General features: G+C 55.5%; 2 protein-coding genes across 2 annotated transcripts in view; both read left to right on the forward strand.

Annotated features, from left to right (window-relative positions):
* Window positions 1-283: 283 nt before the first annotated feature.
* ehd4 (EH-domain containing 4) lies at window positions 284-7,383 on the forward strand. Its single transcript, XM_019878946.1, has 8 exons — window positions 284-725; window positions 2,898-3,074; window positions 3,737-3,834; window positions 4,844-5,010; window positions 5,087-5,220; window positions 5,287-5,398; window positions 6,388-6,552; window positions 6,783-7,383. Exons 1-8 carry the CDS (start codon window positions 496-498, stop codon window positions 7,341-7,343), a joined length of 1,644 nt encoding a protein of 547 aa, XP_019734505.1. The 5' UTR covers window positions 284-495; the 3' UTR covers window positions 7,344-7,383.
* Window positions 7,384-11,528: 4,145 nt separating this feature from the next.
* foxg1a (forkhead box G1a) overlaps window positions 11,529-12,309 on the forward strand; it is a 1,569-nt gene continuing 788 nt past the window's right edge. Inside the window, 1 exon segment of the mRNA XM_019877405.1 lies at window positions 11,529-12,306. Within this exon segment, the coding sequence (XP_019732964.1) occupies window positions 11,905-12,306 (402 nt within the window). The 5' untranslated portion in view covers window positions 11,529-11,904.

Below are 12,309 nucleotides of genomic sequence, written 5' to 3' on the forward strand. Positions count from 1 at the left end.
ACATCTCATTCCCGTGAAGAAATATTCAAACTCAGAAAACGTGCTCTGCTCGGGCTGAAAATGCGTTTAAAGCCCCCCCCCAGCCCCGTCCTGAAGGGGGCAACGATTCCGAACGTCGTCCAAAGTGCCACGTGATGCATTCCCTCCGTGACGCCACCTCTCATCGTACATGCAATGTTTTCGTTTGATGGGGTTGGGGGGGGGGGCAAGTGAACGTCACGGAACGCATCTACACCTCTGTTTTTGCCGGAGATGGGAGGGGCCACTCGCCCCTCCCGCGTGCAGGTCGGCGGGTGGGCAGAGCGCTCGCACAGAGGCGGCACTGTTGGCGCGAGCACGCCCGCGGCTCCTCCGCGCGTCCAAAGGTGGCCCAGGCAGTCGTCCTCCGAGCCGGCAGCGGAAAGCTCGACAAGAGGAGGGAACCGGGAACTCGTACCCCGTCGCGCCTGAGCTTCTCCTTTTTTTTTTTTTTCCGCTTTTTGCTGCCGCTTTGCGATGTTCAGTTGGGTGAAGCAGGAGCAGGGCGGCCGCAACAAGGAGGGCGAGATGTACCAAACGGTGACCGAGGGGCTGCAGAGCCTCTACAGCAAGAAGCTGCTGCCGCTCGAGGAGACGTACCTCTTCCACGACTTCCACTCGCCCGCCCTGGAGCCGGCCGACTTCCAGAGCAAGCCCATGGTGCTGCTGGTGGGCCAGTACTCCACCGGCAAGACCACCTTCATCAGGTGGGGGGGCCACCGAGGCGCGCCCCGTCGAGCGCGCTCGGGGAAGCGAATCGTCGTGGCCGCGAACGGAGCGCCGATCAACACGCCCGCGTCCGAACGTTCGCCTCGCACGCGTTTAAACGACCCAAAAGAAAAAACCAAAAAGGCCTCCCTCGTTTGCTTTGAGGGAATCTCCGAAGTTCACTCGGATGGCGCGGGGCCCTTCGGCGGAGCACTTCCGCGAAACTCGGCGCTCGCCAACTCGGAAGCGATGTGGCAAGCAAGCGAACGGGAGGTGCCGGCGTGTTGACCAAACCCGCGCCCGCCGTCTTCCAATTCGACCCGACGTCCGATTCGACATTCGAACATATTGACGACGCGACGCCAATAACGGAGGCTCAATCGGACGCTTTTGCGGTCGCGCTTTCATGTTTGTGGGGTGGAGTCACGTGACCGCGGCGCCTCGTCAAAGTCCATCTCGCAGCTGTAAAAACACGTTTTTGTTTTTTTTTTCAAAGTCAACTTTTCACACATTGGTCTCACTTTGGACCTCGATGACCTCCGAGCGTTCCCCCCCCTTTTTTTTTTTTTAATACCCTTAAGGATGTTGACACCTCCATCGTCTGCGCTTGCTTCATATGTCATGTGTGCACTGAACACAAACGCTTGTGACTGACGGCGCTCGACGTGACGATACCGCGACACCAGACAAGATGGTGACAAAGGCCGCTCAACTTGATTTACTGAGAACTTTGGGAAAAACAATACATTTAGCTACAGATCGGGACGGATTTGTCACCGAGGGGATGCGACGAGACAAAAAAATCTGGACGCGGCTCCACACCGCAGCCCTCGAGAGCGGACTTGACTCGAGGGTTCCTGGCCGGCGAGGCGCTGACATCAGAGTCAGGTTGAGAAATCCGTCAGTCACGCCGAGTGTGACATTATTGGTGATCGAACGATCGCATCCTGGCATTCAAAACTGGCCCAGTGAGAAAGATCTTGGCCTTCTTTTCACGCAAACCATTTGACGCTGATTTGACCTTTGCTCCCTGAACGCTACTCATGGAGTTGAGGCTAGCATTAGCCTGAGCGCAAGACCAAACAAGGGACAAAAAAAAAAATAAAAAAAATAGCGACCCGGATATAAATTTGGCACATACCGACGCAGACGCCGGTTAAAGTCAACTTTGATCTCGGCGTAACAATTGCAAATCCTACTCGGACAGATAAGATAAGAACCCCTTGCTTGTGTCACAATGGAGACATTTGGAAGTACAAAGGGAGGCAGAGTGCTGTCCGCCTCACCCGGAATTGATCTGCGCTTTTACGCGGTTAGTAACGATAAGGAGGTAACACCCAAACAATGAATATGTCAACAACAAAGGATGGGAAATGAGTTTGGATATTCATCGCGCCTGAAAGAAGGATGTTCGAGACCACATCCCCCCCCCCCCCGATATATGCTTCTGTGCGTGCTCCAAACATTATTTGCAAGTGTACTTTTTACTTTTACTCAGTTTGCATTCTTCTAAAGGAACGGTACTCTTACTCGAGTACAATTTGTGGCTGGACTGGGACGCAGGAAGTCAAGAGTCTTTTTTGCCGACGAAGCGAAGGGATCACATCTGCGTGCTCGAGTGTGTTTGGGAATTTTTATAATTTTTTTTTTCAAATATGAGCAGCGCGCAACTTGCAGATCCAAGCTGCAGAGAAATACGAGCCGCAGTTGCGCGCCGCTTCGGAGGCCCGCCCTGTGCCGAGGAATGCCGTTGAATCATGGGAACCAGAAGGCTTCCAAATGAATCATGCGAACGGGACTCGGCACGTCGACGTCACTCCGAGCGGCGAAGCTTGACGCCCGCAGACGAGAGCGCTGCTCAATGAATTGCTTTTTTTCACGTGAGCGTGTTTGCCGGTCGCGTTTTGGCCGCTGGCACAAAATGGCGGAGGGCGGCGCCTTGACATCGGAATTGAATTCATTGCGCAGGATTAGAAATCCCATTGGAGTTGTAGGCAGTCTTGCCTGGGTGCAACAGCCAATCATATTGCAATGGGGTGTGTGTGGGCGGGGCATGAACACTCGGTTGAGATGTCTCAGCGCATCAAAGTTCTACTCGCTCTTGGCAGCAGATAAAGAAGATGTGAGTATTGAGTGAACGTCCGACTGACACAAGATTTCCGCGGCGGCAGGTACCTTCTGGAGCAGGACTTTCCGGGCATGCGCATCGGACCCGAGCCCACCACGGACGGCTTCATCGCGGTGATGTACGGCGACAGCGAGGGGGTGGTCCCCGGCAACGCGCTGGTGGTGGACCCCAAGAAGCCCTTCAGGAAGCTCAACGCCTTTGGAAACTCTTTCCTCAACAGGTAAACGCCGCAGACAAGTGCAACACCAAAATTCACTCTGGGTGGAGGTTGGGGGTTTGGGGGCGGGGCGGGGGGACAATTTAAAAACGAAGATGCCTATTGAAACAGGCTTAAAGGCTTTGAAACCAAGTTCAATGTTGGTGTTTGTTTTCTTCAAGATTTTGACATCAATATTTGACTTTTTACTCCAAATGAAAATTCCTTCGGCCGTCTTGTGCCATCGAGCCCCCCCCCCCCGCCCTCCCCCTCAATGAGCCATTGTAGGTATTGTTTCCAGGGGGAAGTGATTGTGCGTCACACCCGGCAGCAAAGCCGTCTTGTTTTTTCCCGCCTGTCAGCCCGCCGCGGGATTTATGGTCAACATGTGATTGTGAATCGGAGTTGGCAACATTTTGCCTTTCAAGGTCCGTGCCCCCCCGCCACCCTCCCACAACGCCATGAGACATGAACCGGCCAAGTGTAGCAGACTGGACGCCTTCAGAATCGTGTTGGTGTCCATGTTCAACTTTGACCCCCCCCCCCCCAAGAGTTAATTTGGGTGAATTCTTTGCCGGATTTTTGTTGGGAAAATCAAACGTTTGCTCAAAAAGACGACGCCGTGGAGCGGCAACATCATAAAAGTGACACTCAGAGACTTGCCCTTGCTGTGCTTGTGCCTTCAGGTTCATTTGCTCTCAGATGCCCAATCAGGTTCTTCAGAGCATCAGCATCATCGACACGCCGGGCATCCTGTCCGGGGAGAAGCAGCGCATCAGCAGAGGTGCGTGCAGTCCTTCGCTCTTCCGTCACACGCGCTGACCGACGGTCGCAACTCAACTCGATGCCTCGAAAAGGGGGCCGGCTGACGGCATCAGGGCCAGCGGCCGGGGGGGCACTTGTTGTACTGCGACGACCCCCACCCCCGACACGCAGACGCCCCCTCGCCTCCGATATCGGTCCATTTCGTCCGCTCGCTACCTTTCGTTCAGCGCGGCAACATTGAAGCAACGCCTGAAAAGGGGCTGTGCGGTCCAAGCGCGCTGCTCTCTGGCCTGGATGACATCACCAGTGAGAGGCCTCCGCAGGGCGGGTGGAGTCATGGTGGGGTTGGGGGGAGGAGGAGGGGGGGTGGCTTCCGCCACATGGAAACGTTTTGAGCCCGTGACGAATCCCAAAAAGTCCCAAAATGGAGTCACGTGACCCGAGCCCAGCCGCCCGACCTCGCCGTCCGTCGCGAGAGCGATGACCTCACAAGTTGAAAGCGGTCCTTGACATTTGACCCCCGCGTCTCGGGACGCCACACCGCCGGCCGCAGGCTCTTTTTTTTTTTTTTTTTTTTTACTTTTGAATCAACACACAGTCGAGCGTCGCCACGTGATTTGCTTTCGCAACCCTGGAAAGAGGAAGCAAGATTGTTGGAGCCAAGGCATTTCCCGTCAAAGGGGAAATGGAACCTGCGAAGTCACCAGCCGGTCATCCTGTCATAGACACACACACACACACACACACACACACACACACACACACACACACGCACGCGCGCACGCGTGACTTGGAGCCGCAGAAGGAAACCGACACCAGGGGGCCTCGTCTTTTGTCGCGTGGCCTTGATTTATTGATGAAGAGACACTTGAGCAACGCCCGCCACGGTCAACTCGTTTGCGCCGACCGCGGGAACGCGACACCCTGAACGCGCAACGTCGGCGCCCGCGGGAAGCCGTGGTCCAAAATTGACGTTCGGGCGTCGGGAAGTACGTCGGCGCAAACGCTCGGGCGTCCTTTGCGCGCAGGTTACGACTTTGCCGAGGTTCTGCGCTGGTTCGGCGAGCGGGTGGACAGGATCATCCTGCTCTTCGACGCCCACAAACTGGACATCTCGGACGAGTTCTCCGAGGCCATCCGAGCCCTCAAAGGACAAGACGACAAGATCAGGGTGGTCCTCAACAAGGCCGACCAGGTCAGCGCCCCCCCCTTCCCGCCCCCCCATGGCCGCTTTCTCCCGCCCTCCCTCACCGGGCGCCGTCCTTTGGCAGGTGGACACGCAGCAGCTGATGCGCGTGTACGGCGCCCTCATGTGGTCGCTGGGCAAAGTGATCAACACCCCGGAGGTGGTGCGGGTCTACCTGGGTTCCTTTTGGGCCAAGCCCCTCCAGAACACGGAGAACAGGTTGGTCCCCGTCCGCCGCGTCCGCCGCGGCGGCGCCGCTTCACGCCGTCTCCGTCTCGCCCTCAGACGTCTCTTTGAGGCCGAGTCCCAGGACCTCTTCAAAGACATCCAGAGTCTCCCGAGGAACGCGGCGCTCCGGAAACTCAACGATCTCATCAAGAGGGCTCGGCTGGCCAAGGTGAGACGGCAAGTGGCCTCCTAGGCTGGGAATTAATCAGAGGTGGGAGCTGAAATCCGTAAGTCTGAGATGAGAGTGACGACGACAGCCCCCTGTGCCCCCCCCCCCCCCAAAAAAAAGCGAGCATTGCGGTCTGTCAACTGCCAATCAAATAACCCGGGAAAAACTAATTTGACTTCATCTAACGTGTTTCTTGTGCCCACCCCTCGCTCTTCCGCCTTCGCTCTGTGGTGTGCCACAATGAGGCACTCTAATGCTGCCACCCCAAGCCACACTCGGGCTGTCGAGTCATCTTAAAATAAAGCAATACAACGTTGCGTTGCACTCCTTGTATTTTCGCCTCTGTCGTATGCATGCACTCATGTGCGACGACGAGGCACTCTAAAGCGGCCGCACGTCAGCTGACAAATCGAACTTTGTTCAGGAGAAAAAAAAACAACCCTTATACCTTCCTGTGCTAGCTTTACACACTCGGGCAGATAACGAGGCACTCTAAAGCGGCCGCACGATCTGAAATTTCGGGGGCATCGAAGTCCACAGCCAAGGATGCAGAAAACCAAACTGCGTCACGCTATCGTGGCTCCAGTTGACTCCGACACAGTTCTCAGTCTGTCTCATGTATTTGGAAATAAATGTGGAGCTGGCGGGGTCTTGAAGTCTGAGTCGTGCCCCCGCCCCCCCCCACCCCTGCCCCCACCTGTGGAATGAAGCGCCCGCCCTTGGAAATGCTCACGGAATGCACGCTATGCGGCCCGACTGCCGACGGGTCATCAGCGGGTTCCTGCTCTTCGTCTCTTCGGCCGCCGCGAGTTGGCCGCCGCCCTTTTCTATTTGCGGCGCCGCGCACGGCGCGCTTCCTTCCTCCCTGCCAAGAAGCGCCGGCCGGGAGGACGTCGCCGCCTCCGCTCCATCTCGGGCCGGCGCCGGCCCGTCGCCGCCTCCTCCCCGGTCGGGAGATGACCTCTGAGCGAGCGGCGTGTTCTCCGCAGGTGCACGCGTACATCATCAGCTACCTGAAGAAGGAGATGCCGTCGCTGTTCGGGCGCGAGAAGAAGAAGGAGGAGCTGATCCTGAGGCTGCCGGAGATCTACGCGATCCTGCAGAGGGAGCACCACATCAGCCCCGGAGACTTTCCCAACGTCACCAAGATGCAGGTACGTGCCTGACCACGGAAGCCGCGAGCCCTTGCGATCTCTCCGCGCGACGATTGATAACGCCAGCCGCTTTGAAGTTGTGACGTGAAGAATCACGGGCCTGAAGGCGTCGAATGATTTTCCCGACTCGGCCCCCGGGCCGGCGGTTTGACACCCGCGGTCCGTAATTGCCGTTTCTGTGATCACAAGCGATTCCCGGGCCGCGCGCGGCCGCCCGTCTCCTCTCGCAGGACATGCTGCAGCACTACGACTTCGGCAAGTTCCCGTCGCTGAAGATGAAGCTGATCGAGTCGGTGGACAAGATGCTGGCGTCCAAGATCGCCGGGCTGATGACGATGATCCGCGAGGAGGAGTCCAAGGCGCCGCCGGCCATGGTGTCGGGCGGCGCCTTCGAGGGCTCCCAGGACGGCCCCTTCGGCCGCGGCTACGGCGAGGGCATCAGCGCCGGCGCCGACGCCGGCGACGACTGGATCGTGAGCCGGGACAAGCACCGCTACGACGAGATCTTCTACACGCTCATGCCCGTCAACGGCAAGATCAGCGGCGTCAACGCCAAGAAGGAGATGATGAACTCGCGGCTGCCCAACACCGTGCTGGGCAAGATCTGGAAGCTGGCCGACTGCGACCAGGACGGCAGCCTGGACGACCAAGAGTTTGCGTTGGCCCAGCACCTCATCAAGGTCAAACTGGAGGGCTACGAGCTGCCGGCCGAGCTGCCCCGCCACCTGGTGCCGCCCGCCCACCGCAAGCACCCCGACGCCGAGGCCGCGTACGACCGCGCCGAGGACTAGAACGTATCCTGCATGCTTTTCTTTGCCACGCGACCCACAACGAAAGGCTGCGGCATTTGCCCGTGGCCTGAAAGTTTAGGACTGCCTTCAAAATTCGCTCTGGTGGGGTTTTTTTTTTTGGGGGGGGGGGGCAAACAGCTCTGGAGCTGGACATGCCTGCATGACATTCAAAAGCTCTTTCGGAGCATGGCAATTGCTCACATTCAGGCCAGAAACCGTTTTGAAACTGAGCCCCATTTCTTGCCCTGCTTTAAAAAAAAAAAAACATGACTTGGTTTCTGTCTTTTTTTTTTTTTTGGACGTTTTTCTGGTCGACCAGCAACAAAGGCAAGCCAAGTTTGAAAACTGCCAAAGCTTCGGTCGCTCCCAACCGAGTAGCAAGACCACAACGCGCGGTCGTTGCTCCGCCGCTCACCGCTGCCACCAACTGGTCACTCCAGCCCACTGCCCACCCGGACGCCACGGCTTGTCCCCGGGGGCACGGCTTATTGGCGGGTCTTGCTGTGCCGGTGACCGCGAAGCCAGCCGCACGCGACTGTTGCCGCGCTAGTCGCCGGTGACGCCGGCAAGACCGGCACCAAAACTCAAGACCATGCTGGTTTTGGGGTGGTTTTTGTTTTTTTTTTTTCGTTTTTCAAGTTTGCGAGTCAACCTCAAAGTGATGCCGGCCAGCTGGTTTCATCGAGCGCTACAATCGCGACCTTTGAACGATGCAGTGCTCAAACGCCGTACAAGGCGTTGGCGTTACCTTCCCTCCTAATAAAAGAGCCCTCGGCTGCCTCGGCTCAATTTTCGATCTCAAATCCGCAGCGAGGCGCCGCCGCCGTCCGTTCGGCATTACGGTGGTTTGCAAACCTGAATTTTGCTGTCTGCCTAAAAAAAAAACAAAAAAAAACAAGTGCCGCAACATTTGAAAAGCGGTCCGGATCGACCCAAGAACGGCCTCCGAAATGCTTTGAGGTCCACAACGTTCACCGCGTCCGATAGCCGCGACCTCAAGTCCCAATGTCTGCGGGGGAAGCCGAAGAGCCGCCTGACTCCACGAAGTGTCACGTGCAAATTCCACACGGGAAGCCCGCGGTCGGATTCAACGTGCGAGCAAAGCTGACAGCTCGAAGTCCAGCGACCGAAACTGGAGCTTTATTTGGAAGTGAAACCAGCGGTGCGAAAAAGTCCCAACAGCTCATAAGCCGTACGCGATCCCGTTTGCCCTCTGCGAGCGTTCGCTTCCGCACGAGAGCGGCGCACAATCCGAATGGCGGACGTGGAAGCCGACGATATCATCAAATCATTCCCAAATGTCAACACAAAAGTCTCGAGGACACTTTTGAGCACACGCCCGCGTGCCAACGGGAGGTTGCGGAAGACTGGCGGGAAGCGCGGGCGACCTCTGAGCGCCTCGGCTCCACTTCCCGTCGGCCTCTTCCGGAAACCTTCCACAATTCATCTTGAGAGGAAACGTCAAAACATGCCAAACTCGTGCTTGACATGCTTAAGTGCGGCTGTTAGCTTCCTGGCTAGCCTCGGCTAATATTACCGTCAACGTCATTCATGTGCACGTGCTCAGGGCTTCTGAGCCGTCGGCCGGAAGACACCGGACACCGCCCAAGTGTTAGCTTCCTGGAGAACAATGCCGTCGCCGTCAACTTCCTGAGAAGCGAGGTGACTTCCTGTCCCTGCCCAATCGCACCTGACGCCGCGTGTGCGCGCACGCATCCATCCATCTTTCTCGTCCGTGCCGGAGCCGATCCCGACTGTCAATCGATATCTCTGTCATGTGTTTGATGACGTCATTGTTTCTCGTATCCCACCAATTTTTTTTTGCATCACTTATTGCAACCAACGAACCTCGCGTGCCATTCCACTTGGGGGTGTAGTTCGCCTTTTGGCCACGAGATGTCAGTGTCTTCCTTTGCAAAAGCTCCCGAATCACCATTAAAAAAAAAACGCAAACACACTTGCATTGAGATATTTAAAAGCCATTTTTAGCTACTAAAAGCCACAAAAGCAACGAGTACATTCCAACCGCTGGGAAAAAAAATTATATATATATATATATATATGAGAGAGAAAAATAGAATTGTTTTTTTTTTCTTAATGACAGAAACATGATTATTTAAACTTCAGATGATCACGGTGGTGAAAATCTTGATTGAAAAAGTCACGTCTGCCTGTTCGTTTACATATGTGGAGGAACATTTGACGTTCATGTTTGGATTTTAAAATGGCGATGAGCAGACATTGTGAAGTTGTTCTTTAGGCCGCTGGGGAGCGCTGTTGTCTCACTGCAGAGGACACCCCGGTTGGGAAAAAAAAAAAGCAAAACGGGAAGGAACCGCTGGAGCAGACTTCACACCGAGACTTGCTTTCAAAACGTCACGTTTGTGGAGCCTTAAAAAAAAAAAACATCCACACCAAAGTCAAACTTGAATGCCGCACACAGATTTCCCACGAAGGGAGCCGGTTCCGTGCGCAGCGCAGTTGCGCACCGGTGGCGTTTTTGGAGACGGGAGCAGTCAGGAAGAGGCCTTCGCTCCATCGCGGGCATGAATCTCGCCCACCAGTGACCTGTTCGAAGAATTCTACAAGAAATCGGAATGAGCTCCATAAATCGACTTCGCGCGGTTCGAGTCACGCCGTGGTCATATTTAGGAATGAAATGTGACGACGTCCACCCCACGTGCCGGCGGAGCTCAGAATCTGCCCGCAGCTCACCTCGATCAAAGCCAGCCAAATCTCAGGTGCACGCGCTCACCTTCGGGTCACCAAATCGTCAGGGACGGCCGGCGTGGAGCGGCACCGCCTCTGAACGTGAACGCATCGCGCAAAGATTTCACGGAGACTTCAATGAAGACTTGGCGTTTGGACGTAAGACGAGAGAATACAAAGACTTGCGAAGACTTGAGCAGAAAACCGAACACAAAGACCTAATCCAGAGACTTGACCCAAAGACTGGATGATGTCCTTCACTGAACCACGACGCGGGTCTTTTTGGAAGCCTTGTTAAGTTGCTTGAAATGTTCTTCCAACACTTGACGGCGTTGGCTGATTGACAGCCGGCTCCTCACTTAATGAGGAACATCCTGCTGCGGGTCAAAGGTCATCTTCAGGAAACTTTCACCTTTGTCGTCATCCAGTCATCGGCGGTGTGTTCCCCCCCACCCCCCAAAAAAAAGACAAAAATGTGTGTGTTATCGCGGCATTCCGAGTCGGCGGGGGAACGTTGACGGTGGAAGGAGCGGAGCGGAACAGGAAGCTGACAAACAGGAAGCAGGAAGTGGTCATCGCAATCCAACAAATATTCAACTCTTTGAATATTTGTTGGATTGCAGTTCACGTTCCGACTTGTCGTTTCGCTTGCCGTACGCTTTTGTCGTATCTGTCCTCCGCTCGAGGATTTCTTTTTTCGGGAGACTTTTGACTTTTACTCGCTACGTTTGAAAACAGATTTCTAATAGCTCTCTATGCTTTGTAGTCGAGAATAAAAATTGGCTCGTTTCTACGTTTTTCAACCCCTGCAGTTGGACTAATCCTGGACAGTCAGAAAAATCATCATTTTTAATTTTGTACTCGATTCAAATGTACAGTTTGCAAAAGGGATTGAATCGGTACGACTGTTTTCCGTTGACGTGAATTCATTTGTTGTACTTTTGCATTTCAGTTTGTATCTTTTGACTTTATTTTCAGTCAAGGAGTTGAATCTATACCCCCCCCCCCACACACACACACACACACAATAACTATTAATTTTGACTTTTTACTTTAGTACCCAAGTCCAAAAGTTAGGAGCTTCTTATTTTTACAAAGAAGTCGCATCTGTACTTATTCTTTCCGTTGATGGCAAAATTTAATTTTTACTTTGGCACTTGAGGTTGTTTTTTTTGGGGGGGGGGGTATACCAACTTTTGGAAAGTTGCGCATGCGCGCTAAGCCTACGTCAGCATGTGTTGTGGAACGAGTCCTTTTGTTTCCCCCACTGTAAGAAATGACAAAGTAAAGCGGGTGTCCACGGTTACGTCACGGCCCCCGCAGCGTTGCTTCCCCGTAATCAAGCCCCCCCCCACCAGGCCCGCAACAGACACAGCCCCATTTCTTCCGGGTGAACGAGACGCGTCGCGAACGGCAGCGAAAGCCTGGCAAACACTTGGCCCCGTCGTGCTCGCGCTGGGCGGCAACTTCTTTCAGCGTGCGCGTGCGCGACACCTTACCAGCGCGAGGCGATTGGCTGCGCGCCGGAGTTCACGCGGCGCTGATTGGCCGACGGGCGCGAAGGGCCGACCAATGCGTCGTGCCGCAGCGGCTCGCTAATTAATTGCTGCTATCTGTCTCCTATCCTTGTGTGCGTGCGCGCGCGCGTACGTCCCGTGCGCGTACGGACGTCTGTATGCGTGCGTGCGTGTTTGAGTGTGTGTTTGCCTTTTTTCTCCCCAAAGCGAACATGAAATAGTTTGTTGGGCTACACTTTCCCTCTCCTCCAGCCGTCCCCCCCTTTCCTTGCCTCCTTCCTCCCTTTCCCGTCCTGTCGATCGGCTCGGCGGCACACTTCCGACGCCGTTCGGTGATGTTGGACATGGGCGAGCGCAAAGAGCTCAAAATGATCCCCAAGTCGTCCTTCACCATCCACAGCCTGGTGCCGGAGGCCGTGCAGAGCGACAACCACAGCCACGGCCAGCACCACCTGCACGGCAGCGGCAGCGGCGGCAACAACAACAACAACAACAACAACCACCACCACCACCACCACCATCACGTGCAGAACCACCACCATCACCATCTCCACCACCAGCAACACCAGAACGACGAGCTCAAGTCCGCCGCCGCCGCCGCCGCGCAGCAGGACGCCAGCAAGGCGGAAGGCAAGAGCGATCCGCCGGGGCCCGAATGCTCAGGCGGCGGCCACGAAGCCTCCGAGGCGGCTTCGGCGGCGGAGAAGCCTGAAGACAAGAAGGAGGGCAAAGACGCGGCG

Source organism: Hippocampus comes, unplaced genomic scaffold (genome assembly GCF_001891065.2).
Source record: "Hippocampus comes isolate QL1 unplaced genomic scaffold, H_comes_QL1_v1.1 scaffold295, whole genome shotgun sequence".
NCBI classification, from domain to species: domain Eukaryota; kingdom Metazoa; phylum Chordata; class Actinopteri; order Syngnathiformes; family Syngnathidae; genus Hippocampus; species Hippocampus comes.